Below are 27,758 nucleotides of genomic sequence, written 5' to 3' on the forward strand. Positions count from 1 at the left end.
AATGTGATTTTTTTTTAATTGTATATATCTCTGTACTGTGGGTGGATTTAAAGCAGTTCCAAGTTAATCTGTTTTGATTACTGGGTGTTATGTATTAAACAATTAAAAGACAATCACAAACCACAAGCTTTTTTTTTTTTTTAGGGGTTGCGGGGGCATGGATTACTAGTGTTGCATCCCTGGAAAGTGGCCCGTGATGATATTTTTCCCCACAAGAAGCAGATCGCCATTGTGCAGGGGCCTGGCGCTGGGAAAGCTGGCTGCGTTCTGGGAGAGATGGTGCTGTAGGGTTGGGGGGCACAGACACTCACAAGCACCATCTGCTCAGACTCCCCGCGCTCCCTGTGAAGAAGACTCCCCGATCAGACCACTCGCTCCACCCAGCTCCCATGTCTGTCCTCACCGGGAAGATCCTAATTAACGTACAAAAGAAGACCACAGAACCAAAAATACCAAAGATTTGCTCGGCCACTGCTGTGAAATGACGCCTTTCTCTCTAAAGTATGTATTATTGTCTGATAATATTGGACATACAAGGTAATTGCATTTTATCTTCAAAAGACAAGCTTATATAGGAGGCACAGTAATGTTAAAAGAAAAAAAGATTAGATTTTCCTCTCTTACTCAGAATTAATACATGCTTTCTGAAGCATGGCTTCTACACTAGATATTTTTTAAATAAGGTTGAAGATATAATCAGTTAATGCTCAGAGGAATAGTACAAAATATGCTTTGATAATGAAATGTTGTGTGCAGCTTTGGGGAACTCCTGCCAAATAAGTTTTTCTTGGCTGGGCTATTTGTGCTCTACAGAAACTTTATTTGCTGTTTGCTGATGCATTTCCTTTCATCAAAGGATTATATATATATATATATATATATAAAAAATACCAATCCCCTCTTTTTCAGTGTTCTTCTACTTTTCAAGTAGTATTTTTGTGACGTTTCATTGCTAATGAAGTTTGCATGGAAGGTAGTGAAACTGCTTCCACGGCAAAGATGAAAAAAGATCTGGGTGGTCATTGTTCTGCAGTTTTATGGCTTGAAAACATGCAACACATTATCCTTTTTGGTTCTCTTTCTCCTTGCAGACTTTTTTTGCTGATCATGCTAATATTAGGAATCAAGGTTCTGTTGTCTATCAAAACTATTTTTACAGATTTAGCAATGTCTCAACCAAGATTTTAGTGATATAGTTATTGCTAATTGCTAATAAAACATGTATCAATCCATCCTTCTTCAAGGCGGGGGGGGGGGGGGGGGTTGGGGTCTGCCAGCACAGGGTTGGGGTACATCCTGGCCAGGATGCCAGTTAATAAAACATTTACTTTATTTTGCTAAATTCTCATTGATATGATTTGGGCTGGTGTCCTGGTGTCAGATGGAATACATGCAGCTCATCAAAATGGATATTATTCAAATCATTTTCACTGGCCAGTTGGATGAATTCATACTGCAAAACTGTGATACAAACCCACATGGCAGGAAGAAAAAAATGGTGGAAAACCTATATGCAGAGTTCATCATAAGGCACATTTACAAGATTACCATAGTTCGGGAGGTGGCAGATACTGAGAAGCCCCTCGTAATGCCGAATAATACCCATCAACACTAATCTGTGGTTAGAAGAGTATCATTAATCTGTTTGTTTATAGCACAATTAAAAGCTGCCCAGGCGAAACTCTAAAATACATTTTTCCATCATGCAATTATAGCAAATTAAGAGAAAAAAACAGCTGAAATGATATTATTTAATTGAATGTAATCAATTTCATTTAATTTATCATAATTTGTTCTTTTGTAGATGTCAGTATCGCCTCAAAACCTTTTTTTTTTCGCATCACTATAATTCAGGGTTATTCTGAGGGCAGTGTATCTATCAAGAAAATCTGTCAAGGAAATTGGAATAAATTTTTTTAAAGCTGCAAACCAAATTAATTACTCTCAAGGTTATTAAAAAACTCCAACCTTGGGTGCGGCAGCTGAAAGAATCTGTCAAGGAAAATAGCACCACAATGTACTGATTTATCTGTGCAGATAAGTTCATATCAGGTTGATGGTAATATATGTCAAAATAATGTGCCGTCTCTAACCATAATTATACAGAAGCAGCAATAATACCTTTATGTGAATTGAATGGAGACTTCCCCATAAAAAGTACAATGTCTAAAATAGAACTTGCCAATGGACACTTGCTTAGGAATGTTGCTGTTTAGGTGGGGAAGGAGCCTGACTTACAAACGATTTTCTAGTGCTACCAAGAACCGAGCCGGTTACGGAGAACTGGCAGTTTTCCATTGTAAAGTATGCGGCCAGGAGCCATAACCCTGCTGACAAGGCCCAGCAGGGCCAAACTGAGCTGGTTACGTCGCCACCATCTGATTGGTCAAAATGCACAGAAATACCAATGTTCTGAACATGGATTGTCTGAAGGAAAACGGCATATTCTATATATTACTCATTAATAGTAGTACCGCACATCACGATCTATTGGTGTATTTCCGATAACTCGGAACTTGAAAATTTCCAACCTCCAACGTAAAACAGTACTATAGAACAAATGGAATGGATTCGTAATGCAAATTTATGCGAAGGAATGCTAATTCCACTAGCGTTTCATGCTTGCATAACACGGAGATTCTCACAGATGTGCTGGAGAATTAGGAAATTAGCACATAGTAAATCAGGATGTACACCGTGTGAACGGTAAATAAGCGTCTCTTTGTTTTACGTCACTGTCGCTCTGCCAGTGCGGCAACGCTTTTGCCAAGCCGACCCTTCTGCAGTGGAAAACCTAAGCGAACCGTATTGGAGCTACTTCGTCTTCGCGGTACGGCTCCGTTCCTGTATCGCAGTGGAAAAGTATGGTGTCACACCAGTGCCAAAACTAGAGAGTGCTAAAACACAACACTAAAAATATATCACACTCGCCGGTGCATGTGACAAATAAAAAACGTTGTCTTTGGGATTCCCCTATTTTGAGTGACCAGGTGTGGGGATGGGTAGAAGTCCCAGTCTGTGGGTTGTGCAGTTGGAGTTTCTCCTGGGGAGGCATAGAAAGAGAGTTATCTCCATGCATGTGTGACTTGTAGAAAGTGAAACTGAACTGCAGTTAGGAATGCCCTGTCTTCTGAGAGGAAGTTGCTGGAAAAGGTGCCTTCTATGGACTTTGAATTTAGCGAATAATTGTCATTGTTGACACACCACAGCACACAACAACGAAAGGTGTCTTCTGCATTTAACACAAACATGACACCGTGACATAACAGTGGGCAGTACCTTGCTCAGGGTACCTCAGTGGTCAGGGATTCGAACCTGTGATCTTACAACTACAAGCGTACTTCCCTAACTATCAAGCCACTAATGCCCACCTTGATGTTCCCAATTGCTTGACGATGCCCATAGTGACTGGACAGGAGCAACACAGATGAGGAATGATGGAATTCCCAGGAGCGGCTGATTAGGAGGAATGACCTGCCAGATCTAAACCCGAGTGTTGAATCGTTGTTTTTTGATCGTTGCTTGCGACTTTTTTCGCAAGCCCATAATAAAACCTAACCATGTTTGAGCACGAGGCTGGTCATGACTCCGCATGGTACCAGAGCTCCCTAAGGTGAATGATGCAAATAGACACAATATCTAATCCAATACCAGTTTAAACAAATAAACTTATTTTGTGAAAAATGTATTTAGACTCAGTGATTACTTTATTAGATACACCTAGCTTGTACTGGGTAGAACCCATTATTTCCTGCAGAACCTTTTTGAAGGTTGCACCGGAAGTTTATACGAAGCATGTTGTATATTTAGAGAAGCCGTTCTACACAGCACTACTGTACTGACCTGTCATTTTGTGCTTCTGACCTTCTCAATAGTCTTAACAATTATGACCATTCCCCTTCTGTTATATCATTGACTGGATGTGTCTTGTTCATCACACTATTCACTGTAAACTCACACTATAATGGGTGAAGTATCTAGGAGGACAGCTGTATCTCAGACGCTGGAACTATCATGCGGCGCCAACCACATTCAAAATTGCTTAGATCAGGCATCTTAGATATTTTAATACTTATTTGAATAACAGTGAACCTCCTGACCCTGTCATGCTGTGTGTATTCAGTTACAGCTACATGATTGGCTGTTTGGAGGAGTCGACTGCATGCATTAGCAAGCTGACATGCTTAAGAAACTGACCATTGTGCATGTAAACTACAATATTTACTGTGTTTGCCTACAAACATGTTTATTATATTTACACTTTTGTCTGCCATTTAGGGTCATAAAGTAAATATTTGTTAACTTTATATAATTATAGATTTAAGTTGCGGCAATGCAGCTAAAGTACACTCAAAGTAATCAAAAATGATTTCAGCATTTCTGTATTGATTATAATTAAATCTTGATTAAAGTGAAGATAATGCTTGGTCAATTATTCTGTTTCTGGAATTTTGTAACAAAAATATATATCCTATTCATTTCAGTGATGCTGGTGTTGGACTGTTCAATCCTTTGTTATTTTGGTATATTAACTAACTATGCTATGAATTGTAAATATACACGTACGCCACACTCATACTTGCCCCGATTGTTATTTTTAAATGTCTGTGTTTCTCTACTCAGCTGATAGAATCTTTTTTAAGTTAGATCAATAAGAAAGGAAAAAGAGAGAAAAAAAGCAACATTCCTTTTTTCATCCCTTATATGTTATTTTCAGAAAATAATGCCCCTATTGGAGCCCTAATGTAATATTGGAATTTTATCCTTCAAAAACATGTGTTTTTTTTTTAATCTTATTATATGTGAATTATTTATTTACATCGGATACTTGTGGCTGTGACTCATTAAACAGTTTTCTAAATATGACAGAAATGCATTGATGGTATTTTAATTGCCTGCTGGGCCATAATTATTCTGACATTTGAGGATCTTTTCAACATCCGGAATAAAATATTCTGACATCCTACCGAGTAGCAAACAAGGCCCCAATCAACCATGTGCCTTTTTAACTTATACAAACTCATAATTCAAGCCTAGTCGACTAAAACAATGTGCTAAGGACCTTCTATACACCTGTTTTCTTTGTTCTGCTCTTTGTGACATTTTCTAGCCATCGACTGGTAAATGATAATTGGTTGTCATCTATATTCTGCACATTAAAAATAAGCAATAATTCATCTGGACAACTGTCAGACCTATTTAATATCGTAGCAGCAGGCAGTGTTAAAGTCATAATAAATATATGTAAATGCCACTGTAAATAATCTGCATTTGCCTGTCATTTAGTGATTATGTTCTGCCAGTGACACTTGTAAGGCTAAGGGCCAATGGTGGCACACTATGCAAATGAGCGTTGTTTTGCTGTCAGTGAATTGTATTGATTCCTTGTATTTTAAAGCATAAAATACTGTTTAACATGTCTAAGTGAATCGTTGTGTTTGTGTCTTACTCCTCATTATGTAAAACAGTGCTTAAACAGCACATGGTGGGTGCCCCTATCTGAAGAAATAGCAGGTCACAAGTGGATCTGCCTAGCAGTTATTCCATTGCAAAGGGCATTGTTAACGGTATATATTCTGCTGAACTACACAAATAGTACTGATAGTACTTGATAGTACTACTGATAGTACAGTAATACAAACACCGGCTCATGCTACATAAAATGCCTTTATTGTAACTGTGCCGGTAGCAAACACAAGGAAAGTTCAACTTTCAGCATAGCACATCTTGCTCTAATACGAGACACAAATACACTCACACAGACATATAAAGGGAGACTTATCCTTGGAGACAGTACATGGGCACCAGCCATTACGCCAGTGTCCCTAGAGGAATTGGTTCAGGGTCTTGCTCAAGATCCCAACAGAGATATAATTCTTCTGCAGGCTACAGAATCTGAACCAGCAATCTTCAGGACAAAGGCATTAACTTCTAACCCGCAGAGCCCCATGTTACTATATTTACAGTAACAATATAGAAAAAAAAAATATCCTAATTTGGTATAGTGATTATGTGTAGCATTGCAGCAGACACCAAAAATAATATAGTGCTAAATATAGCAGTGCCTGAATTGTTGGATGTACAGAAAAACAGCAAAGACAACTCTTTAATCTCAGGCGAATTTGGGATTATCTGTAGGCTGTACTATGGAAAGGCTATAGTTTAATATCACCTTACCATCTAGGCAGCCTGTTGTGAGTGATCGTAGGCAATCTCACCATATAACTCTATCTGCATTTACTGGAATTTAATGATCATTTATTTTATGCTTAGCTGGTCACAATTGCTTTTTTGTAATTTTGCATTTACAAAAAAATTTGCCACGCCAGTCCTCAACTATAAAATGTGTGTGTGTGCATGTGTGTGGGGGGGGGGGCAATTGTATTTTGGTCTGGATACAGACTGGAGTCTGCCAGTTCAGGATCCCTTATATAGATTTATCTTTATGTAAGTGAAATTACAGAGGATAATTTAAGGGGAGTGGTGAGCGGGGGTGGTATATTTTCAAAGGGTATGGTTTTTGTCATTTTTTTCCCCACGAGAGTGATAACATCCACATGCAACTCAAGCCCTGATGTAACATCTAACAGTTTCTTCTGTTACAGAATTTTCTGTAACTGTACTCATATTCATGCATATGTATTATGAACTTGAATCACAAATGTACTGTTTGGAGAAAGATGTTACTAAGTGATAAACACAAAGAACGAAAATATGCCAAAACTGTGCAATAATTTTCGTTAATAAGATGCATGGACATATATTCAATAGTTTCATATTCATATTAGCCTTCAAAAAAACAACTTGAACAGCGGACATAAAATAAAAAAAACTAAGCATAAAATATAGAGTGTTGCACAGTAGTGTGATCACATCTATTGTTTCTTACAGTGCAAGAAGAATAATTAGCCTGTAGCTTGGGTCACCTTTGACTAACAGCATCTCATGTTAATTTGATAAGCTCCTCCTCAGCGTGCCCGTGTGACACGTGTCAATCAACCGAGCGTAAGATGTAGAGTCAGGGAGTGACGTCACGCGCAGAGGTAGAGAAGAACAGACAGAATGGCTACCCAGTGCCGTAGCTCGAAATGTACGGCAGAGAGAAAAGGATTCCGGCGGGAACTCGACTCCTGGCGACACAAATTGATCCATTGTGTAGGTAAGAATAGGTGGTCCATTTTCTGATTTGTATGTCGTGTGTATGTTTTTGGTGCGACTGCGGTTAGTGCTGCTTTGTGTTTGCTTTACTACACAATCCGGCTAATCTGCTAACTAGCTTTTGAGCTATATTGAACTGAAGAGGTAGTTGGCAGGCTAGCTACCATTTCTGTCTCCATTTTCTTTTGTCTTGACTCTTCGGTGTTCCGGTTAACGTCCCGTATCCCCCCTCCCCCCTCCCCTGAGAATTTCTATCTAAAATGAGTTATGAAGTGTGCATGAAAAAATGTAAAAGAGGAAAAAACAAAAACTACTCATCGCGCCAAGTAGTTTGACGCGGCTCTTTTTGAAAAAATTCTGCCCTTGTGAGGAAGTTGCGGACCGAACCGGGGCCTTTTTGCTTTTATTTGACAGTTTTCCCCCATACTCGCCGAAATCTTAACGGCTGTCCTTTGTCGGCTTCACGTGACCGTGTTGTTTTATAAACGCGACCCCGCTCTCGCTTACCGGGCTTCTTCTCCAGCTCGCGCGCCTGCAGGTCGTACAATGAACGAGAAACTGCCTCTTCTTTAGCTACCTGGCATTTTGAGCGAGGTGCTTGTATCCCTAATAACGCGTTTGATGCCTCGGTTGGGAGCTTGTTTCTTGGTATGGGTGTCACGGTCGTGAAGCCGGTTGACTTCAGCTCGCTCGGGCAACTTTAACGATAGTGACTAGACAGTCTGAATAATACAGTATTACTTGATATAACAAGGAGTATAGGTTTTGCTTAAAAGCAACTGTTCTCATAATTATTTCATGTGTGTCTAATCGGTGAGTGTTACCAACTTCAAATGAAGTTAGTTTTTAAGTAGCTGTACTCGCCAGCTTTGCATCTCTGTTCAGTGTTTGTCTGAATTAAACGCCTTCATAAATATTTGCATTTTACTTGGATATATTCATATTGCTACCGACTTAATTGTAAGTTGAGATTCTAAGAAAATGTTGAATTCTGGCACGCTGGTTGTTATGCGGTTCCGGCCATTGTCGGTGAATGGCTGTTTTGTTTCATTTTTCTCCTCTAGGACACGTTCGTTCCTTACGATTACAGCATTTTAACTGACATTTCATATATTTTATATATTAACACTGAAGTTTTGCTTAAGTACAGTTAAGCTTCTATTGCGAACTTGTAAAAAACAGTACTATTCACTGTAACCAAAATTTACTTTATTTTTCGGAATCGGTATGAACAGCATTTATGAATTTGTCTGATTTACAATGCCGTTTGTATTTGAACGCTGTATGACAATGCGACTGGGAGTATCACATCTGAACGAGCTTTCCTGTTTTTGCTTTACTGCATCTGTCTTGTCACGCTTTGAAGATTTCATTGTGTATTTTGTCACCCGAAACGAAATTTGTGAAATAGTGTTTAGAAGATTTTAAGCTGGTTAAAAAAAATTAGGTTCAAATGAACACATGGCATTTTGTTTCAACAGTATAAGACTGCGACCTTTTGCATGAATAGCTTTCTTTCATTGGATCCGATTACTGTACAACAGTACATACTGTTGAGGTACACATGCATCTCTTGGTTGCAGTTATGCTGTATGCCTTTATCTATTACAATGTTGCAAACCTTAATTATTTTTTTTTAGATTTCAAGTAAGGATAAACATGGGGTGATGTATGTTGCTATACTGTAATGTTTTAGAAACACTGCAATGCAGTAAATAACAAACAGTTATGGTGCACTGGGATGTTTTAGAACTATATTACAATTGTGGTTACATTAAGACTGTGATGCTAAAAGTAAGGTGGTGAGGGTGTAAAAGGACAGTTGAGGATTCAGCTGCTGAAAATGTGCATGTTAGTATAAATATGTTTTTCATGTGCAAAATGACTAACTTGCTTTTGGAATATTTGTGGTTTTGTGATGCGAAATATCTGCAGTTCCCTTGCAAAGTAGAAGCTTATATTCTGTTTAATTGTGTAATCAAATAACTACCTAAACTGTTTGTGAGCAAGGGACTTGTATTGATTTTTTTTGCTGTCAACCTGCAAGTATTCAAGAGATGTGCAACCAAAAACTGAATAACTTAATGTAATGTTAATAGCTTGTGGCAGCTACCCTGCCTTTTAAGTAGCACTCTTACTGACTGGTCAAACTCTATCTGCAGTGAAAATGGACAGCCATCTTCTGGGTGTCATAAATAGAATATGAGCAGACTGAAGCTTGGCTCGATTAGTGCAAACTGAAATTGAATTAAACATAATGGCATCTGAGATTTCATATATTGGTGAAGATTTATGGTGTGGCAAGTGTATAGAAATAATCTTTAAAGTGACTATATTCAAATGTGTTTTTAAAGAAACTTTTTAAATTAGACATTTCTAATCTCCCCTATTCAGAAATTTAGTCCGGAGGTTGCATATACCTGAATCAACACCGGCATCTTCTTTGTATTTAACTGTAAGGTATTACCTCATGAGAGAGTCCCTTAAATAATTATGCTTGCATTTTTCTGAAACCTAAAATGTTCTGTCTATAAAAGTTGAATGTGATTCACATTTGTCATAAATCACCTATAAGAATTCAAAAAGGTTATGAAAGTGAATTTTTGTGAACAAAAGAAATCAGAAATAGGTGGGAAGGTAGTGAATTATAGGTGATTGTGGTAAATTAGGGGTGTCAAGTTTTTTTTTGGGGGGGGGGGGGATAAAATGTGAACTCAGTTTACTGTTGAAAACTATTGTATCCAGTTTCCAATAAAGTGATCTTGGATCAACAACAAATATTTTCGCATGCACTGTATAAGGTGAACTTGCTGCCACATTGTAGTAAATGCATGCGCGTTTTTGGAATACAAGACCCTTCGGCTTCATAAATTATTGCAACAAAATGACCACCGAAATACATATATTTGGTCATTAATTGAAAATGAGTTACTAGCCATATATGTTGAGAATGAAATCTAGCTGGCTCACTGTAAATTATTTGCTATATACTTATCAAGTGCATGGACATTTGTCAACATTTTTCGCATGGTTCATGTGAAGACTTGCATCTGGTTGTCTAAATGCCCCATCTAGGGCTGCACCATATCACATTGAGATATATAACCTTGAATATTTGCTGCATGCGCGTTAATCACTATGAACTGTTTGCACAAAGTGCCTCAAGTTTTCCCCTTAAGCATGACACTTTAGGTTTAACTTCTCCTTAGCTGAGGGATTTATTTAAGGGTGTTCCACAGAATCTCTTAAAAGGTTTCCTTAGTTCAGGAGAAATCCTTAAGGGATTTATTGCACTGAAAGATTGTACAGCAGTAAAATTGTACAGTTTCCATGGAGACCTTTTGTTTGCATGCACTTATACCTGTTTGTTATACCTGTTATCACCTCCAGTTTTAATTTCTTTGATGAAAATATGGCCTAATGAAGGGTTTTTTTGCGTGACGAAAAGAACTAAAACACAAACGTGAAAATGTGCACTGACAATGATGAAATTAAACTTACTATTCGTCTGAATAAAAGCTGGATTTTGTTATCACTGCATCCTTACCTGATAAAAATCTAGACTGTTTCCCCTGGTGTATTGTGTTCACTATGAGTAGGTACTTCTTGCTGGAAGAACAACTACTGAGTGGGGCATATGGTGATTTAAGCTTTACTGACTGGCTGATTACAAGCCCCGATTCTAACTTGGAAGATAGGCGGAAGTGCAGGGAAAGGAGGTAGTGAGCAGATGGAATTGTTTTTGTAAATGCATTAATGAACACCTTTTTTGCATGCATCTTCATATTTGTTTCCGGAAATCCGATTGATAACTGATACTTCTGTCTCTGTCTTTTTGAAACTTGCCAGCACTTATTAGTGGAATTACGTTTCATTCTGTGGAAAATTAAAGGCCAATCTGCTAGCCAGATTTAATAACGAAATATAAACATTCTGGGTCGTATAAATAAAATCATAAATCAGCTGCCGGTCAAATCTGTACTGCTATATCAGCTGATCATCATCAATCGTATCCATTGTGTTCTCTGTTGTGGAACTCTTCTCGGGATGCGTTTTTCTTTTGCCATAAACTCAGCTGTGCTGTGGTTAAGAGCGGTATTTTAATATGCTTTCCTTGTGCAGGTGTTAAGGGAACTTTTAAGGGGTTCTTATATTTAAAGATCAAGTTAAAGGGAAAAAAAAACTTGCATGGATATTTCAAGGACACCTTAAGGAATAGACTTAAAGGTATTTTGTACTACCTATTTTATTTCAAGGAAACTTTAACTTGGACTTAATGGTGTTTTGTGCAACTAGCCCCTGGGTTTTAGATGACCATTGCAAACATCTCTCCGGATGCTAACTTTTCTGAACTATATGGATATTTACTTACACCTTCAATTTGGGAAGTGGATTAGTAGTACGCCTAAAATATTAAGAGCCATATTATGAAGCCCAGAAGTAGTAATCTGTGTAATTTTGGCATATCCTTATGTTTTAGAGATGCACCAGTCTATTATTCGGTTCGGTATCTGCGCTCTTCCTGACCTATTTGATGGATCGGGTATCAGCCGTACATGACTGATCCACATTCTATACTTTTTTTTTTTTGACAGTATCTAAAAAGACCGCTCCTATTTCATTTTAAATCTATTTGTTCAATCACATGACAGTTCTTTCCTGTTGTATATATGTTTTTTAGGCATTCGAGTTGAATGGTGACGCTGACACTCAGTTTATCTGCCTATCAGTGGGTGTGAGCGCAGTGACTTTCGCATGCTGTGATGTCATGTGCATACCCCTTGCAGTACTAGGAGCATAAGAAGATCAAATAAGAGGGAAACTATCTGGAAGTATTTTATGGTTTTACAACAACTAGTAGCACAGTGATTTGCAATCTTTAAAAACAAAGATTTGTGAGGTGGAAATAGAGGGATTTTCCCCTAAACACTAACAAAGCATACGCAATTGTGCGAGACAACGTGAGTAATGTAAAAATACAATGGATGATTTGGGAGTCACTAGCTTGGGCTGTTTTGCGTACTCACTGCAGCTTGTAAAAGACGAGGGCTGCTTTCGCAGCAAAGTGTAAGTGACATTGTTGCCAGTGGGGGAAAAAATTGTGGGGCATTTTAAGCATTCGCTACGTGCTTTGGTAAGATATTCAAATCAGACTCAAAATGCAGAATTGGATTGGAACTGAAGAAATGTTGATTGGCCCATCCCTATTATGTTTTAAATTTAGTTGAAGAAGCATGCCACATACTGCTTTGGTAAATCGTGGAAGCGATAAGTACTGAAGGGGCGGGGAGGGTAAGGGGCTGTTCAGCAGCCGCAACATCTTTTGAAAAGACGAGATATTGTGGATAACGTAAAAAAGACATTGGTAGTGTGGTGGTTTTTGCAGTTTAAATTCCAACACATTTATTAGACAAGGATACACTGAATGTATACAGTTTGCTAACTTTTGGGCATCATAATGTGCCTCTCATTGATATTTTAAGCATACTGCTAATCTTCTTACCAAATTGTGGACATAAGTGAATGCTTGTATATTACTGAAAAGCCAGGGTCCGGACGAGTGTTATGCCTGTTATCTAAAGCCCTGGTGATAATTGCTCACGTGCCATAATCGAAATATATACTGCTGCCCTAACCACATTCCATAAAACTTCCTCTCAGGCTGCAGTAAGGTGTTGATTTAGAGAAGTTTTAATTTTAAACATTTCATCGAACATTATTAATAAACAATTTGGCTTTACCGTTTTATTGCTAAATGGAGTGATAGGTTTTTCTTTTTTTCTCCATCTGATTTAGAATCAAGTAATCAGTGGTCATTGACACCACAGTACACAGCAACGAAATATGTTCTCTGCATTTAACCCATATATGACGTCGTAACATAGCAGGGCGCAGCTAATTCAGCGCCCAGGGAGCAGTGCTTGTAGGCGGTACCTTGCTCAGGTACCATGCACCTCTGGTGCCTTGTTGGTTGGGGATCTGGCTTGTAATCTTAGCAGTGGTGAAGAAAGCTGCCATAGGTAATGCTTCTAATTTTTTGTTTTTCTTTTTGCAGGGTTTGAAAGTATATTAGAAGGAATCTATGGAACGAGGCTTCTCAGAGATCTTAGTATATTTGATGGTAAGGTGTAAGCACAGCACTTCACTGAATCATTGAATGCTGAATTGCGTTTCTTATGCTTCATTTTTAATGCTAGTTTTTAAGCATTATGACTATCACTTTTATTGCTATTTATTTAATACATTTTGTCAGGTGTTCAAGCATGTTTGAAGCAAGACGGGGTAAAAACTGTAATAAATGTGTCTTCATAGACTGTGAACCAGATGTGGTTAATGATTGGTCCGTGGATGCCAGCTGTTCTTTCTGCAGTCTACAGTTAGAAAAAATTGGGGTAATGTTTACCATGATTTCTTTTAAAATGTAACTCCTTACACTCAGTTAACACTTAAGTATTTTGTTAATCTGTGTTTATTCTGATTTAAAACAGGACCATATTCCAGCTGTCTGTTCACTACAGTCAACTCCAACAGAAGGAACTTCTCCTCAGGGCGAGTCGAACACTGAGAAAATCGAATATCAAGCCGACAAGTTTCTTCATGCAATCTTTCGGAAGAAAGGTACGTAGAAAATGTTTTAACGTGCAAGTTTTAATTTATGAATGATTTCATGTTATCTACTGAGATTCTTCTGAAGCAAACATTAATGCATCTACGCAAAAGACTGAACTAGGCTGTAGGTTTTAAAGAACACTAAACCAAACAAGGTCACACTTTGTTTCCGCCAAAAAATGTGTGGTTAGACAGACAGTGCTGCATCTCTGCTTCACAAAGGATGTGTACACCCTCAGTGTCTATGCAATACTTGGCTTCTGTTTGCATTTCTTGTCAACTTCCTGCTGCTGTAGACCTTCACTTGAAAGTATAATTATGTAGTTACCTTGCCTTTTTTTCTTGGTAAATAATAGCAATTGCATCCCATTGACTTTCTTATACAGCAGCCTGAGACTTTGGAAGAATTTAACATTTTTAACCTTGAATTGCGTTGGGTGTCTCCCTGAACATATGATACTGGTGTTTGTGCTTTCTTACCTTTCACTTTTTTCTTTTAGAAAAATATATTTTTTTACCCTTATTTAAGAAGTCTCTCTCTCTTGCCAGACCTCCCTCAGAGCTGTGACCCGAACATTCCCTTAGTTGCTCAGGAATTAATGAAAAGGATGATCCGTCAATTTGCCATCGAATATGCTTCAAAAAGTCAAATTCAAGGAGGAAAAAATGGGTCGTCGCTGGATACGAATTTAATTTGTGACAGTCAGCATCCCTCAGATCAAGACAAACCACTGGACCTTACTGTGAATCGAAACCATCTGAATGTTGAACAAGGTAAACAACTGTGTGTAAACCAATAATTTGGTTTATTGAATATGTTTTCACATGCTGACCAATAGGATGCAGATTTAGTGCATTAATGTTTAGTTGATGTGCTTGCTTGTCTTCGTTTAAATGTTTAAGAGCACAGATTAAGGTATTTAGATGCAATATCTAATTTTTTATGTTTATTTAGCAGGTGGGGTGCTTGACCTCTCACAGAAGAATCGTTCCGGCTCCACATTGTCAACATGTGCAGATGCATCCACTAATCAGAACACTTCAGGGTGAGTACTGTTTATTTTAATGTTCTTAATTACACGTCATTGTTAAAGGGCAGTATTAGGCACTCTGATTTGTCAGTCTGTTTTGAGACTGGCTTCACTGATGGGATAACATACATGTGTTGGGAATTATTTCTGTATTGGGAGTGCTGAAATATCACATTAAATACCTACATTGTATATTGAAAATACCACAGACCATCTTTGACAGCTTAAATTGTACTGAATGTGGTCACTTGCTTGAAACTCCTTTGCCATTTCGAAGGATGAGGTTTTCAATGCCAGTCTCATTGATAAACTTACTTTTGTAAGTTGTTGGTTTTTTTTCCCTACCAAGATTTGCATGTGCTCTTGATTTGTTTTATGTCTTCATTGGCAATGCAACCTTTTTATTCTTGAAGGTTTTATTTTGGTTTCTGTTTTGTAATACCAAGGGTTTGACTCTTTTATTACTTGTTCAGCGGTAACGTCACAGTCATGAGCAGTTCAGGACAATATCAGCAATAATGTACAACTTCTGGTTTGTTTTTTTTTTCTCTACTCTAAGCCATGAAGTTATTGGACTCTTTGAAATACAAATTCTGCTGAATTGCAAAAAACAAAATACTGGAAGTGCCACCATAAACATTGTTACCGCACGATTGACAGGCTGTCCTTCCAGGACTATCGTTTGCAACTTAAAGCAATTTACGCCACAGCTCAGAGACATAAGGCAATGTGAGAAGCAGTGATGTTACCAAAGCAAGGAATAAAGGAGTGGACCCTTCCATTCCGTAGCTGTTTACCAGTCTGTCATGCGTCAGCTTACCATCGTTTCATTCCATCCATCTTAGGAGACCGCAGAAAGATGACTTTGTGGAAAGAAGCTCTGAATTTTCGGAAGGTTTGCTTTCAAAAGCTTTGAAAGACATTCAGTCAGGATCGTTGGATATTCACAAAGCGGCCATACTATACGGCATACCTCAGAAAACATTGCTACTCCAGCTAGACGCCTTATCTGAAGGAAAACTGTCAGTGTTGGAAAACTTCAGCCAGGATAACGGGACTGACCTTTTTGTCTCAAGAAGCAGAGAGACTCGCCTTGTCCTGCGCAAAGTGGCCAGTTGGGCCCGAGCTGAAGTGGAGCTCTCGCAGCAGCAGGGTAAATTTGGCATGACCGAAAACTCTGAGCTGAAGTTGCCTGCAGCTTCCTCTTACCTCCATCACCTGACTCTGCAGAAAATGTTTTCTCAGCTAAAAGAGAAAAATGAAAGCCTTTGCTTTCAGAATTTGAATGGTCCTGCAGTACATTTAAAAATCCCTCAGGTACGAGCCAGTGCTGTGCCCAAATCCCAAGCTGACATCTCCAGTTTCGTAGATGTAATGTATCAAGTGTCAAAAGGTGCACCAGTGCCAGATGGCTTATCTCTTCAAAAACTCAAAACCATACTCCCCAAACAAAACAAAATGGAATGTTCTGTACCTCTAAACTCTGGTATTGAATCCTGTCTCATGCAAGCAGATCTTTCTCCGCTGTGTCTTAACTTGAATAACGGTTCCATTGAAGATGCTGAAGATCTGGACCGGAGAGAAAAACAGCCCAGGAAAAAGCGTGGCAGATACCGGCAGTATGATCACGATATTCTTGAAGAAGCCATTGCAATGGTCATGAGTGGCAAGATGAGTGTCTCTAAAGCACAAGGAATATACAGAGTACCTCACAGCACTTTAGAGTACAAAGTGAAGGAGCGTTCTGGAACACTGAAGACCCCACCGAAAAAGAAGCCCAGATTGTCAGAATCTGTGACCGATTCAGGGACAAACAACTCCAGGTTCTAGACCTCATTTCAAGTCTACCCATAGCACTTGAATTCTCAAGCTTTGACAGGATATTTTTCAGTAAACAGTTCAGACACAACACATGCCTTTTAAACAGAGCTATTCAGGGTTTTCACTGTGGATATATTATAAATATTGATGTTGTAAAACACTGTCTTGGGGTGTATATAAACTTGCATTTTTCTGGAATATTCAGGTTTAATTTGTCTTGAGCATTAATGATTGTTATGTGCAGCTTTCATTCTGGGTAGGTCATCCAGTTTAAAAGCCACTCGCACTAATTCTGGAACATGATCAGTTTGCCTCACTCAAGTCTTTGAGTGTGTGTTATCAAATCATGGTACTAATGTCTGCTGTTGATCGGGACACCAAATGCCAACAGTAGCACAAATTCCTATTGGCATGTTCTCAGTTTGTAGTACTAATAGGAAGAAAAGTAGGAGAAGTATTTTAAAAACTCGGTGGTGGCTTTGTGCACCATGAGTTGCATTTTTTATTAACTTGACAAACTATTTAAAGAGAAGAGTTTATCAAATTTCAAATGGGTTTAGCAAAAGAAAACAGTGGGTAAGTCGGAATGCGATAAAGCATGTTGAAAGTGTGCACATAAACTTGAGAATGGTAAGTTAATGAATGTGTGATGTTTATAAAGTATATATGTATTTATGAAGGTTTTTCCACAAAATACTACTGTAAACCTCACTTAACTCTGCTGCTGTGATTTACATTTCTTTTGTGAAAATGTATATTTCAATAGTTTTTCCAAATGTCAAATGCATCGTTAACTCTATCCTGCTTATACCAAAATTACAATTCAGGTTTATATTTCTCTCCACAAACAAGCTGCTTGAAATATTGTTTTATACAGTTCATAATTGTTAAGTTAGGTGGGCAGAACAAATTTTCACCCTCTGTATTAAAAATTAGTGGATGGATCTCGGAAGTTTTTTCAGTCTGAAATCAAATTCAAAATTCCATACCTTTCTGACTTTTATGTGAATGGATTAGTCCCTGTATCTCAGTTTTTTTGTATTTTGTTTACATGTAACTTTATAAAAGGGCACTAGTTTGATACGAAAGACAGAGGTATTCTTTAATCACCCTAAAAATCCTGCTTCAATGGTATTCTAACTTATAGCTACTTTGAATGTTTTAATAAGCTTTTCATAAAAACTCAGTGCCTCTGTTTTTTAGAACTACTGCTCAGAATGGTTGTTTAAACAGTTTGGTAGCTATTGACAGTTTTTATATGGAAATGAATATTTAATTTTTGTCTGAGTTTAAACTGCAGTATTTGTCACAATCCTCAAAATACTTGTGACAGCCTTCTTTTTTTTTTTGTTTTCCCTATTTCATTTTGCGGTCAAGCAAATGTAATGTTATTTATGCATAAATAAATTGCACTATGATTAAGTTTGTTAGTTTATGTAAATGTTCTGTGTTGTAGTCTCCCCCCTCGTGATTGTCTGATTATGTGAATTTAATACTTTGGTTGTGTTTAGTTTGTATTAAAGCACTTTGATGCTTTTGCACATGAAATGTGAAATGTGTTTTACTGCAATTGCATGCATATGTGATTAAGTGTTCTCTACTTTTAATACAAAACTCTGGTGTCCCTTTAAAGACCTAAAATGCTAATGAATGATGTACATTTTTGAAAAGAGGTAAAAGGAGCTTTTAAAGCCATAAGTGAGAATGACTATCTAGAAATTTTACATTTTCAGTTTTGAAATAATCCCTACAGGATTTTTACATAGTGTGATAGAATGACATTCTTTTATATAATGAGTATAACGGTTATTTGAAACCAGTATCTTTATCTGGGTGCCCACAAATATTCTTGTTCCTTAATAAAGTGCATTTCTCTTCTTGCAAAATATAATTTGAAAAAGTATCTTTCCTGTTGTCCATATTTTAAAAGCAGAATTTTTACATTTTGGTTACTTTAACACAGGCTCCAACTGATTCATAGGAGACTTAATAGGCCTAATTGACCAGGCTCCTAGTACTCCTCATTGGTCACAATTTTCTGGAAAAATTTGCTAAATTCATTTCAACCAATATACCTGGCCTCTGTTAATTCCTTAGAATATTTCTCGCATTTTAATGTTTAATGTAGACATTTACTTTTTTGAAATTTGACGCATTGCTTGCGAAATTCATTTTGGTCTTGTCAGTGTATTGAAGTTATAATTTGTGTTGTGAAAGATTACTTTTGTTAAAGTAGAAACTGGATGTATAACCATTTTCTTATAGTTTTGAGCGTTGCAACAATCGGTATCCTTTGCCTTCTGCAACTTGTCAATAAAATTATGTTAAGAGTAACCTGAAACCCTGTGTTGACCTCAATCTTATGTTATGAATGTGACACTTCAGACTCCCAAATCAGACGGGCGGGTTATTAATGTGCTTTTTTTGTTGTTGCTACAAACTAGCATTTGCTTGGGTAATACACACAATTCAGCAGTACTTAAATTATGGATGTTTTGTATTCCAGCTCCTTTATTAATACTTTATTCTGTGGAGTGCTTAATACTGTCCAGTGTGCTATCTCCTGAAACTGAAATGTAGGTTAATGGACATTTATCAAGAGCACCTTCTTCAGTTAATATCAACTTTTTATTCTCAGTCGCTTGCATTGACTGATATTTTCCAGAATTTCTAAGATGTGGTTTATAATGAAACTATTGCCATATATTGCGTGAGTCCAAATGTGGGTTTGTATTATTGCCATTTCTCAGTTTTTGTATGGAACTGTATAGCATGTAAACAATAGCATATTGAATATGTTTGATATACAGAGACCTGAAGCACGTTATTGCAGAGCTCCCATAATTTAAAAATTGCCCGTCCAGTAAAATGTAAGTTTTATGACTTAACTGGAATTCATGGTTCTATAGATTCAGAGTAATGTCTTCAGGTCTTTTCAAAGATTGGCGTAAGGCACAGTGCTGTCTGAACACCAGAAATGTTTGCGTGTTTCTTGAAGCTATTGTTCTATACACTTAGTTGTGATGTACAGATGTGAACTTTTGTAAAGAGGATTAATGTCCTAAATTGTTTTGTCCAAGGTTGTCTGATATTAGGAAATGCAGTCTCCAGGGCATAAACAGATTATATCATAAGACTAAATAAGTGGTGCTTATTTTCACCCAGTTCATAGGACAGATGACATCCTAATGTGTGATTCATCATTTCATTTACATTACTTTATGTAACATCCAGCTTTGGACGGGCATATTTAGAACTGTTTTGTGACTAAGTCTCCAAGTAAACTACAGTCAGATTTTTAGATATGAATGTTAATGCTATAACTTTGTTTAGCTTCTGTTAGTGAATCTGGAAGTTGTTTTTTGACTACAAGTTTAGACTAAATATATACAAACACATTTTCATAAGTCTGTTGAAACTTGTACGTAACAATCTCTATTCCTGCATTTTTCATATAGCTCCGTGGCCCTGGCTGGTGGTGAGAAAGTCCACTTGGATGCAGAAGCAGAAAAGTTACAAATCAAGTGTACCGTGCTGCAGATGGTCCTTTCATCATTCTGCCCATGCCATAGGATGCTGCTTTATCATATCTTAAAGTACATGCATGAAGATTACGTCATTTCTGTCACTCCCTACGCAGACGGCTGCAGACATTTTTCACAGGCAGATTCCTTGTCCTGTCGTTTGGGGAAGAACTCTGATAAAGACATTTTTGCTTTTACAGATTACCGAACGTCAGATGGATGCTGTGTGCACTCTTGTAGGCTGAATTCTTGCTCTATGACTCCCGTGTGCATCTGTCTGAAGAACTTGCATTACTTCTCATGTCAAAGGATGGATATCGGTTGCATTAACGAAGTCTGTGGTCCTAGTTCGTGTGGCAGCTATTCTCATCCTCAGCGATGTACATGCACTTATCAGAGCCTCAGCAAGAGCACATACATCACTCCAGTCAGAAGTGTAGTGAGCTCTCCTTTTATGCTTCATAAAGTCTGTGATTCATTTAGCCCCTGTATCAGGGCTTGTAGCCCCTCTCCTCCACCTCTGTCCCCCATTCCTTTGGATGTTGGTGCTAAGAATAGCGATAAAAGCATTATCTGCCCTTTTGCAGAAAGCAACTGTTTCAGTAACCAGTCGGCATCTCTCTTTTCGCATGAAGGGGAAGACGATCCCCTCTTTCATGAGTTTGATAAAGACAATGCTAGCACTGAAGAGACTGAAAAGCATACTCCCTGTGAAGACTGCACTGACTGTTGTGCGCAAACAGAAAGAAACTTTGAACAAAATCAAAGTGGGAATGTGTTACAAAATCTAATGGAGTGTTTCAAGCAATTGAAACCCATTGAACCACTGGAAAAAGAACAAAATTCAGGACCTTCTGCCAAGCAAAGCTTGGCATGCAGCAATGGCGTTCACTTGGAGGAAATTTTAACTACGATTTTACACAAGGAAACCGACGATGATTGCAACCTTAAGGAGCATTTTCATAGGAAGCAAGAAACCTTAAATGCAGTAAGATCTCCTGACCTGGCCCCTTCTTGGCATCAGTGTGTGCAAATCAGAAGAGACATTGTTAGTCTAGGTTCATTACCCTGCAGGAGAAAGCTGGAACTGGAAACGCAGGGAACAATTATTGCAAGAGATTACTTTAAAACACAATCTTGTGTAGACGTATTGCTGACAAGCCCGGAGAAGGATAAGCTTTCAGAAAGTGAAAAGAGTGAAACGACAGACACATGGAACAATCGGATCTCTCCACACCACACTGAACTGTTCTGTAGCAGATTAGAAAACAAGGGAAAATCACCGGAACGCAAGGGAAAAGTTCTGAAAGACAGAAACTGTAGGAATGGGAACACAGATATAAAAAAACTAAGTTTGTCTCTTCAGCCTGTCACTGATGCAAGTAGATCTAGGAGGAACATTGTTCCGCCACAGAGATTTTCTGCATATGTCACTGAGCCAAGAAAGATGTACTTTGCTGCCTGTTTTTCTGAAAGCATTTTTAATAAAAGAGGCCAGAAAGATCCAACAGCTGTTTGTGCTGAAATATCCCCATCAGACTTAGATTTAAATGAATCCACAACTAAGTTAGACCTGCAGAATGAATTATCTCAGACTGTGAGGCATGCAGGGAGATCTGGAGAAAACATATGTAATGATCTGAAATTAACAGACTTCAATCTATCAGATATACCCAGAACTAGATCAGCAAAAATGACTCCACCTCTGTTGGAAAACGCCACATCTGATGATGGTGAAGTCAAAGGTTTTCAGAGACGGTCAAAACGAAGAACAGTTGCTTCCTTGGTTAAATTGAGATCTCTCACCAATGATCAGAACCACCTGAACAATGAAATTATGGAGAACAATTTGTCAGAAGGCATTAACACCATGAAAGATGCTTTGAGTACCAATGAATGTTCTCTTACTCCATATTCAAGTCCAATAAGACTCATGTTTGTATCTCCAGTTATTAGTGAGGAGGGAATAAAGTATTCTCTCAAGTCAGCTAGTTCGGGCTCTGTAAGTCAACCAGAGACGTTTGATCCTTGTGTGGAATCATCATGGTGTGGACTGGCAAAGACTGAAGAAAAATCAGTAGAGGTTGAGCCCAGAGTTGCTAGAGGAGAAGAAAATAGTCCGCATAAAAGGCCGGTCACTACTGATGCATCTAGTTCAAGTGAAGAGCTTAACATTCAAAGAGAGGCATGTCTCCTCGTTCATGGACTATCAATGTCTCCCCCAAAAAGGAAGCCTGGTCGCCCCAAAAAACTTGGCCCACAAATTGAAAAGCCAGCAAAGAGACCAATTGGTAGACCACCTAAACATAAGGGTGAAATTTCAAAATGTGTTTCAAGTAAGGGCAGCCCTAATACTATTAAAAACACTGCATGTCATTCACGAGATGAGGATGGTGGGAGAAGAAATAAAAACCTCAAAATCACTGTAGTTTATGGAAGATCAAGGAGAATAAGGAGGCTTGTATCTGAAAGTAGTGGACATTTTGGTACAGACCAACAAATGAAAGGATTGCAAAGTGCATATGGCTGTAAAACAGAAAATGATCTGAATGAGAATTCTGCAAGGTCAAGTGCAAATCTTGAGTCATCTGACAAACTGCTGGGTGGACCAACTGAACATTTTGATTTGGTCATACCTGTAAAAAACAAACGATCACATTCAAGCAGAAACATCAAATGTACAGAGCAGAAGTGTTCAGTCGCAATGCGAAAACCAGGGAGGCCACCAAAGGTTAAGATATCGGGCATCTCTGTGACTGTAACAACAGTTTCTCCAAAAAAACGAAATATTAGTATAGACAAGGATATGACAGAATTGAATAATGAGATGCCACAAAAGGAAAAACCATTTGTCTCAAACCGTCCCAAAGAGCAAACGACAATCAGTTTGCAGTCTGATGCTGTTGTTGGAAAAAGAACTGAGAATGTACAAGGTGGAACTATGAGCCAGAAGATTCTGGTACCACTGAGACATTCTGTGAGAATAAGGAAACCATCAATTCATTTGTTGCACTCTGTGGCTACCTCCAGGACATTCACGCACAGTAATGCACTGTTACGGAGGTCTCGAAAATTGCTTATGAACAAAACCAGTGGTGAGTCAAACCAGTTCAAAAGTTTTGAAAAACCTTTTGTAGAAACGTCAGGTACTACAAATTCAGAATTGTTTTCAAGAAATCCTTGTGGGCAGGACCTAAGCTTTTTGTCTGGAATTTCAGTAGATTCAATTTTTACATCAAATGAACCTTTCAAATGGTGGCATACTTCTATCTCAGCTGAGACATTGAATGACGAGTTTGCCAGCAGAGTTCAACGAATGTCAGACACATGGGTCAGAGAGTCTGCAGAATCAAGCGACTCTTTATCCACAGAGAAGGAACTTAACCTCAAAACGAGAATGCGTCAAACCGAAAATGAGACTCCAAAGAATTGTTTTTCTCCTGTAAAAATGCTCTTTCAGACACACTGGAAAATGGATAAACTTTGTGCTTGGTTTATGCAAACCACAGAGACTCAGTCTCTTGCAATTGTAAAGAAGGCCAGTGTCCGTAATCCCTATGAAATTGTCCAGTACAATCCAATCAGAGCCACGAGCAGAACCAATGTTTGCCCTAGTCCTCAAGCAGAACGCCTGAGAAAGCACGTAAAAAAGTTTGCCAAAATAGTTCCTAAGAGTCCAGCAATGCAGCTAAAAGCACAAAAGAGGATGTTTAACGCTAGTCAGCTAAAAGTCAAGAGAAGACTTGTTCTTCTAAGAACAAGTACAATTGCTAGGGGCTTTGGCCAACGACGTCTTCTGTCTAGACACAAAATGCTAGGAAAATACGGATTTCTTCTCTTAAGAGTGAAATCAAAGTTCATGACTAGAAAGAAATCGTGTCACGATCGAATCCGGCCAATGCTTAAAAGGGCATCTGATGCTCTTTGCCGTGATTTACCATCGAAGGCGTTTCGGCAGGCATTTGCCAATGCATCTGCCTTTGAGACAGAAAATAGTTCTTTGAACATGGAAGGAAAAGAACTCGGGGTCCAACAACCTGAAGAGACCTTGATTGATGTTTCCCAGGAAGAGAGAATCTGCTCAAGAACCTGGAGCCCAGAACGACTGAAGGAATGCAGAGTATTCCTCAAGAAAATCAACTCTCCGGAAACAAAATCTGCAGCTGAAGAATGTAATTTTTGCACAATTAAACTAGATGATGTATCATCGTCCGGGTACTGTTTGCCTCCAAGAACAGAATGTGCAGAGAGACATGTCAGAAAGGAGATAGCACATGTAGCTAGAACTGAAAGCAGGCGTTCCGCTAGAATTCTGTCTTCGTATTGTGCTGAAGACGACCGGATTCAGTTCAGAAATCGAAAGAAACAAAAAAGAAAAAACTATGGCACAAGTGGATCACAACCTCTGAAAATGGCAAGACAATCTTTGACCAGCAGCTAGAAGGGAAGAAGGGGTATGTTTGTTTCAGACAAGTCTTTATGTGCATGTGTCATGCAGAAAAATTGTAAAAAGTTGTGTGTAATATTGAGACTGTAGTAATGTGCAGATGTATAATTGCTTGCTATTGGAAGTGACTTTTGGGGGATATTTATAAAAGAGTGTGTGTGTTTTTCCTAATGTAAGCTTTTTTCTCTGCAGAAACCTCCAAATAATCAGAAAACCATCTTGGTGAGATGCATTCAACAAGATAAAACTTGTTTCAGTACAAGGTGCCTTCAAATTGTCTGCTGGTTGAGAAATCTGACAATAATATCTCAGTAAGCATTATGTAGCATAAATTTAAATTAAGGATACATTAAGGTTGCACTATTTTGTATTGTGTTGTTTTTATTTCATGTAATTATGTTTCTATGCTTTTAGAGTAGCTTGTCACTTTTTTTCTTTGGATAGTACTTTTAAAGTATTATTAAAAAGGTATTCCCATCATAAAAGAGAATTAAATTAGTAATGTTTTAAGGAATGGCCATAATTCATGAAGGACTTTAATAGGCGTTACAGGAATGGCCATAAGGCATACCTCAGGTTGATCTTTAGAAATATTTGAGGTCTCAAACATATCATTACCCGAAAATTCAATGTACAGATCTGACTATTGCTTTTGGACATTGCAGGTTTTAATGTAGTCTGTCTAGGTAATATGCTATGTACGCCAATCGAGGATTCATTTTAGGGCAACCCTTTTTAAAATGTGCATTAACTTCTGCCAAAAGAAATATGCATGATATGTTCTGTTGTTGCAAATTATTTGAGGTATGCAGTTTTCCCCCAAAAAAAAATTGGCAGTACCATTGAACGGTTCATCTAAGTAAATGATTGTCATATGCATCTATATGGGGAGGAGGGTATTTTTGGGGGGGGGGGGGGGGGGGGGTGTTGTTTTTTCGTGTTTTGTTTTTGAAGAATTTGCTTGAATACTGTCAAAGCTCCCCAGCCTCCGAGCATTAATGTACTAATGTAAGTGACACAAACAAAACCTTTGTTGCACTATATCAAATCCTTCAGTAGAAACCATAGCTTTCACTACCACCTTTCTAATGTCTCAAGATATTCTATAGGTGCAATATGTTTACCTTTTTAAGCCAGATGGTGTATCATTTTTATTAAAAGCTTTTAATATTTTTTTGATGCCAATAACTTTTCTAAATGTTAGTTATTCATTTTGTGTTATAACTTTATGGTTTAGAGTAATTTCATTTGTTGTCTGCGTCTCAATAATAAGCCTACCTCTATTACACAGGCATCCTGAAAACCTCAGACAAAAATAGCTACACTTTCGCAGAAGCCACATTTGTGCATAGTATGCCTATGGGTTCACTACTTTTAAGTGATCATCCATACTGTATGCAGCTATGAAAATTTCCAAGCCAATCAGCAAAAAAGTGTGAAACGATTTAAATCAATGGTCATTGTCTTTACACTACACAAGTTTTATGTTTCATTGTAAATGTATTTTTTTTTTTTAAGAAAACTGAACCAGATGTGAAAGAGCACTGGGAATTAAGGGAAAATAATTTAATATATCTTTAAATCAGTTACTTTTATTGCTTTATTGGTATAATATAAGCAGCTATAACTCATTCAAACTCGCTTTATATTTAGACTTCACAATTTTACATATCTTTCTTAATTTTTACATTGTCATTCATATGTGTTGTGCTTCTGGTCGAACAGCCCATTTTCATCTTGGAGGACAGTTGCCAGTGTTATTTTCAAGGTATTGCTATGTCCCTGTACATAATCAGTTTAATAGATTGCCTCTGAATTTAGTAACACCAATTAAATATAATCCAATCATCCAATGACAATTTTAATGGACACCAATTTATCAGTGACTTGTTTTGTTTTTTCATGGGCTGTTATAAGTTCAATGAAAATATTCATCCAAACTGACTTGAAAACTTAAGCTCTAGTTCTTTATTACTTTAATGTAAAAACGTAGCCCATGCAACAGTAACACTTCCAAGAATTAGTTTAAAATGAAATTATATTGGATTAACATTAAAAAGAATCAAATGCCAAGAGAACTGTCCTCAGGGATGCTGTTTTTGCTTTTACCTTTTTCTGAATGTCAAACGTACATCTGTTGCTGTTTGTGGTAGCCAACCGAAGCATACACACAACTGCAGTTTTAATAAATCGGATGTTAATCTGTTGAATTGTAGTGGGTACAGAAGTCATTTCTCACTTTTTAATAAACCTTCATGAAACATTCCGACTTGTGAAACCATACATTGTCAAACCTTAGTGAATTATGTTACTGCATTTGAATAACTGCACTGTGTATGTTTATATGTTAACGTGATAGTAGTTTAAGATGTTTTCATTCTTCAGAAACTTCATTCTGCCACTTATGGTGAAGTGATATCAGCTTCGAGGTACATGCTGGTTCTGTTCGATCCATTCATATTTCAACCATTTGAATCATGAGAGGAGGAGCACAAGGCAGGAAACAGCCTGGATGAGATAATAGTGTATCACAACGGTTCTGTTCTAGGTCAAGTGAATTTTTGTGTAGATCTTATCAGATATTGACAATCAGACTTAAAATTTTAGTTTAATTTTGTTTTATTACTTATATCGTAATCTTGAACGTAACTTGTAATTAGATGGTAAATGTAGTTTGTCAGAGTAAGGTCACAGCTATTAGAAAAGTGAATTTATAGCTGCTGATTTTGCTACATGAACATCAGGGTTTCATGATCACTTTATGCCTTAAGTGGTCTAAATGACAGCAATCTGATTTAAATAATCTGAACATGTACTGGGCAAGGTCCCATGACACTTCTGTTTTGAACTGAGTTCTTGTGCAATAAAATAAGGACTGAATGGTTAACAATAATGCACGTCGAGTGCTAGTTCATTCTGAAATGCTAAATATTGGATTGTTATTTTTGATCCAAGGTTTTTCTGATGTAGGGATATCGTGCAGAACATTTGAGGCAGAGGACATTACACTTCATGGGATGCCAGTCCATCACAAGGTACTCCCACACATTATAGCCGTTTGACAGAGAATTACCACAGAATGCTGATTAAATTCAGAATCCTGAATTTGAGACCACAGTTCTATGCCTCTAGTTTCCTGAATCCTTTTAAATTTAATGGTGTCCAATG

At 37.8% G+C, this 27,758-nt stretch overlaps 1 protein-coding gene across 9 annotated transcripts; it reads left to right on the forward strand.

Moving 5' to 3' along the window:
* The first annotated feature begins 7,004 nt into the window (after positions 1-7,004).
* Positions 7,005-27,483, forward strand: lcorl (ligand dependent nuclear receptor corepressor-like). 9 transcript variants are annotated; one of them, XM_048995729.1, is made up of 8 exons: positions 7,005-7,159; positions 13,214-13,279; positions 13,471-13,550; positions 13,647-13,776; positions 14,317-14,541; positions 14,723-14,813; positions 20,078-24,597; positions 24,783-27,483. In XM_048995729.1, the coding sequence occupies exons 1-7, from the start codon at positions 7,063-7,065 to the stop codon at positions 24,582-24,584; spliced, it is 5,196 nt and encodes a 1,731-aa protein (XP_048851686.1). In that variant the 5' UTR covers positions 7,005-7,062; the 3' UTR covers positions 24,585-24,597; positions 24,783-27,483. The 9 variants fall into 9 exon arrangements, with proteins under 9 accessions (XP_048851686.1, XP_048851690.1, XP_048851687.1 ...); XM_048995733.1 differs by having other exon boundaries at positions 14,726-14,813; XM_048995734.1 differs by having other exon boundaries at positions 7,015-7,155.
* The last annotated feature ends 275 nt before the right edge of the window (positions 27,484-27,758 follow it).

This window comes from Brienomyrus brachyistius, chromosome 25 (assembly GCF_023856365.1).
Source record: "Brienomyrus brachyistius isolate T26 chromosome 25, BBRACH_0.4, whole genome shotgun sequence".
NCBI lineage: Eukaryota > Metazoa > Chordata > Actinopteri > Osteoglossiformes > Mormyridae > Brienomyrus > Brienomyrus brachyistius.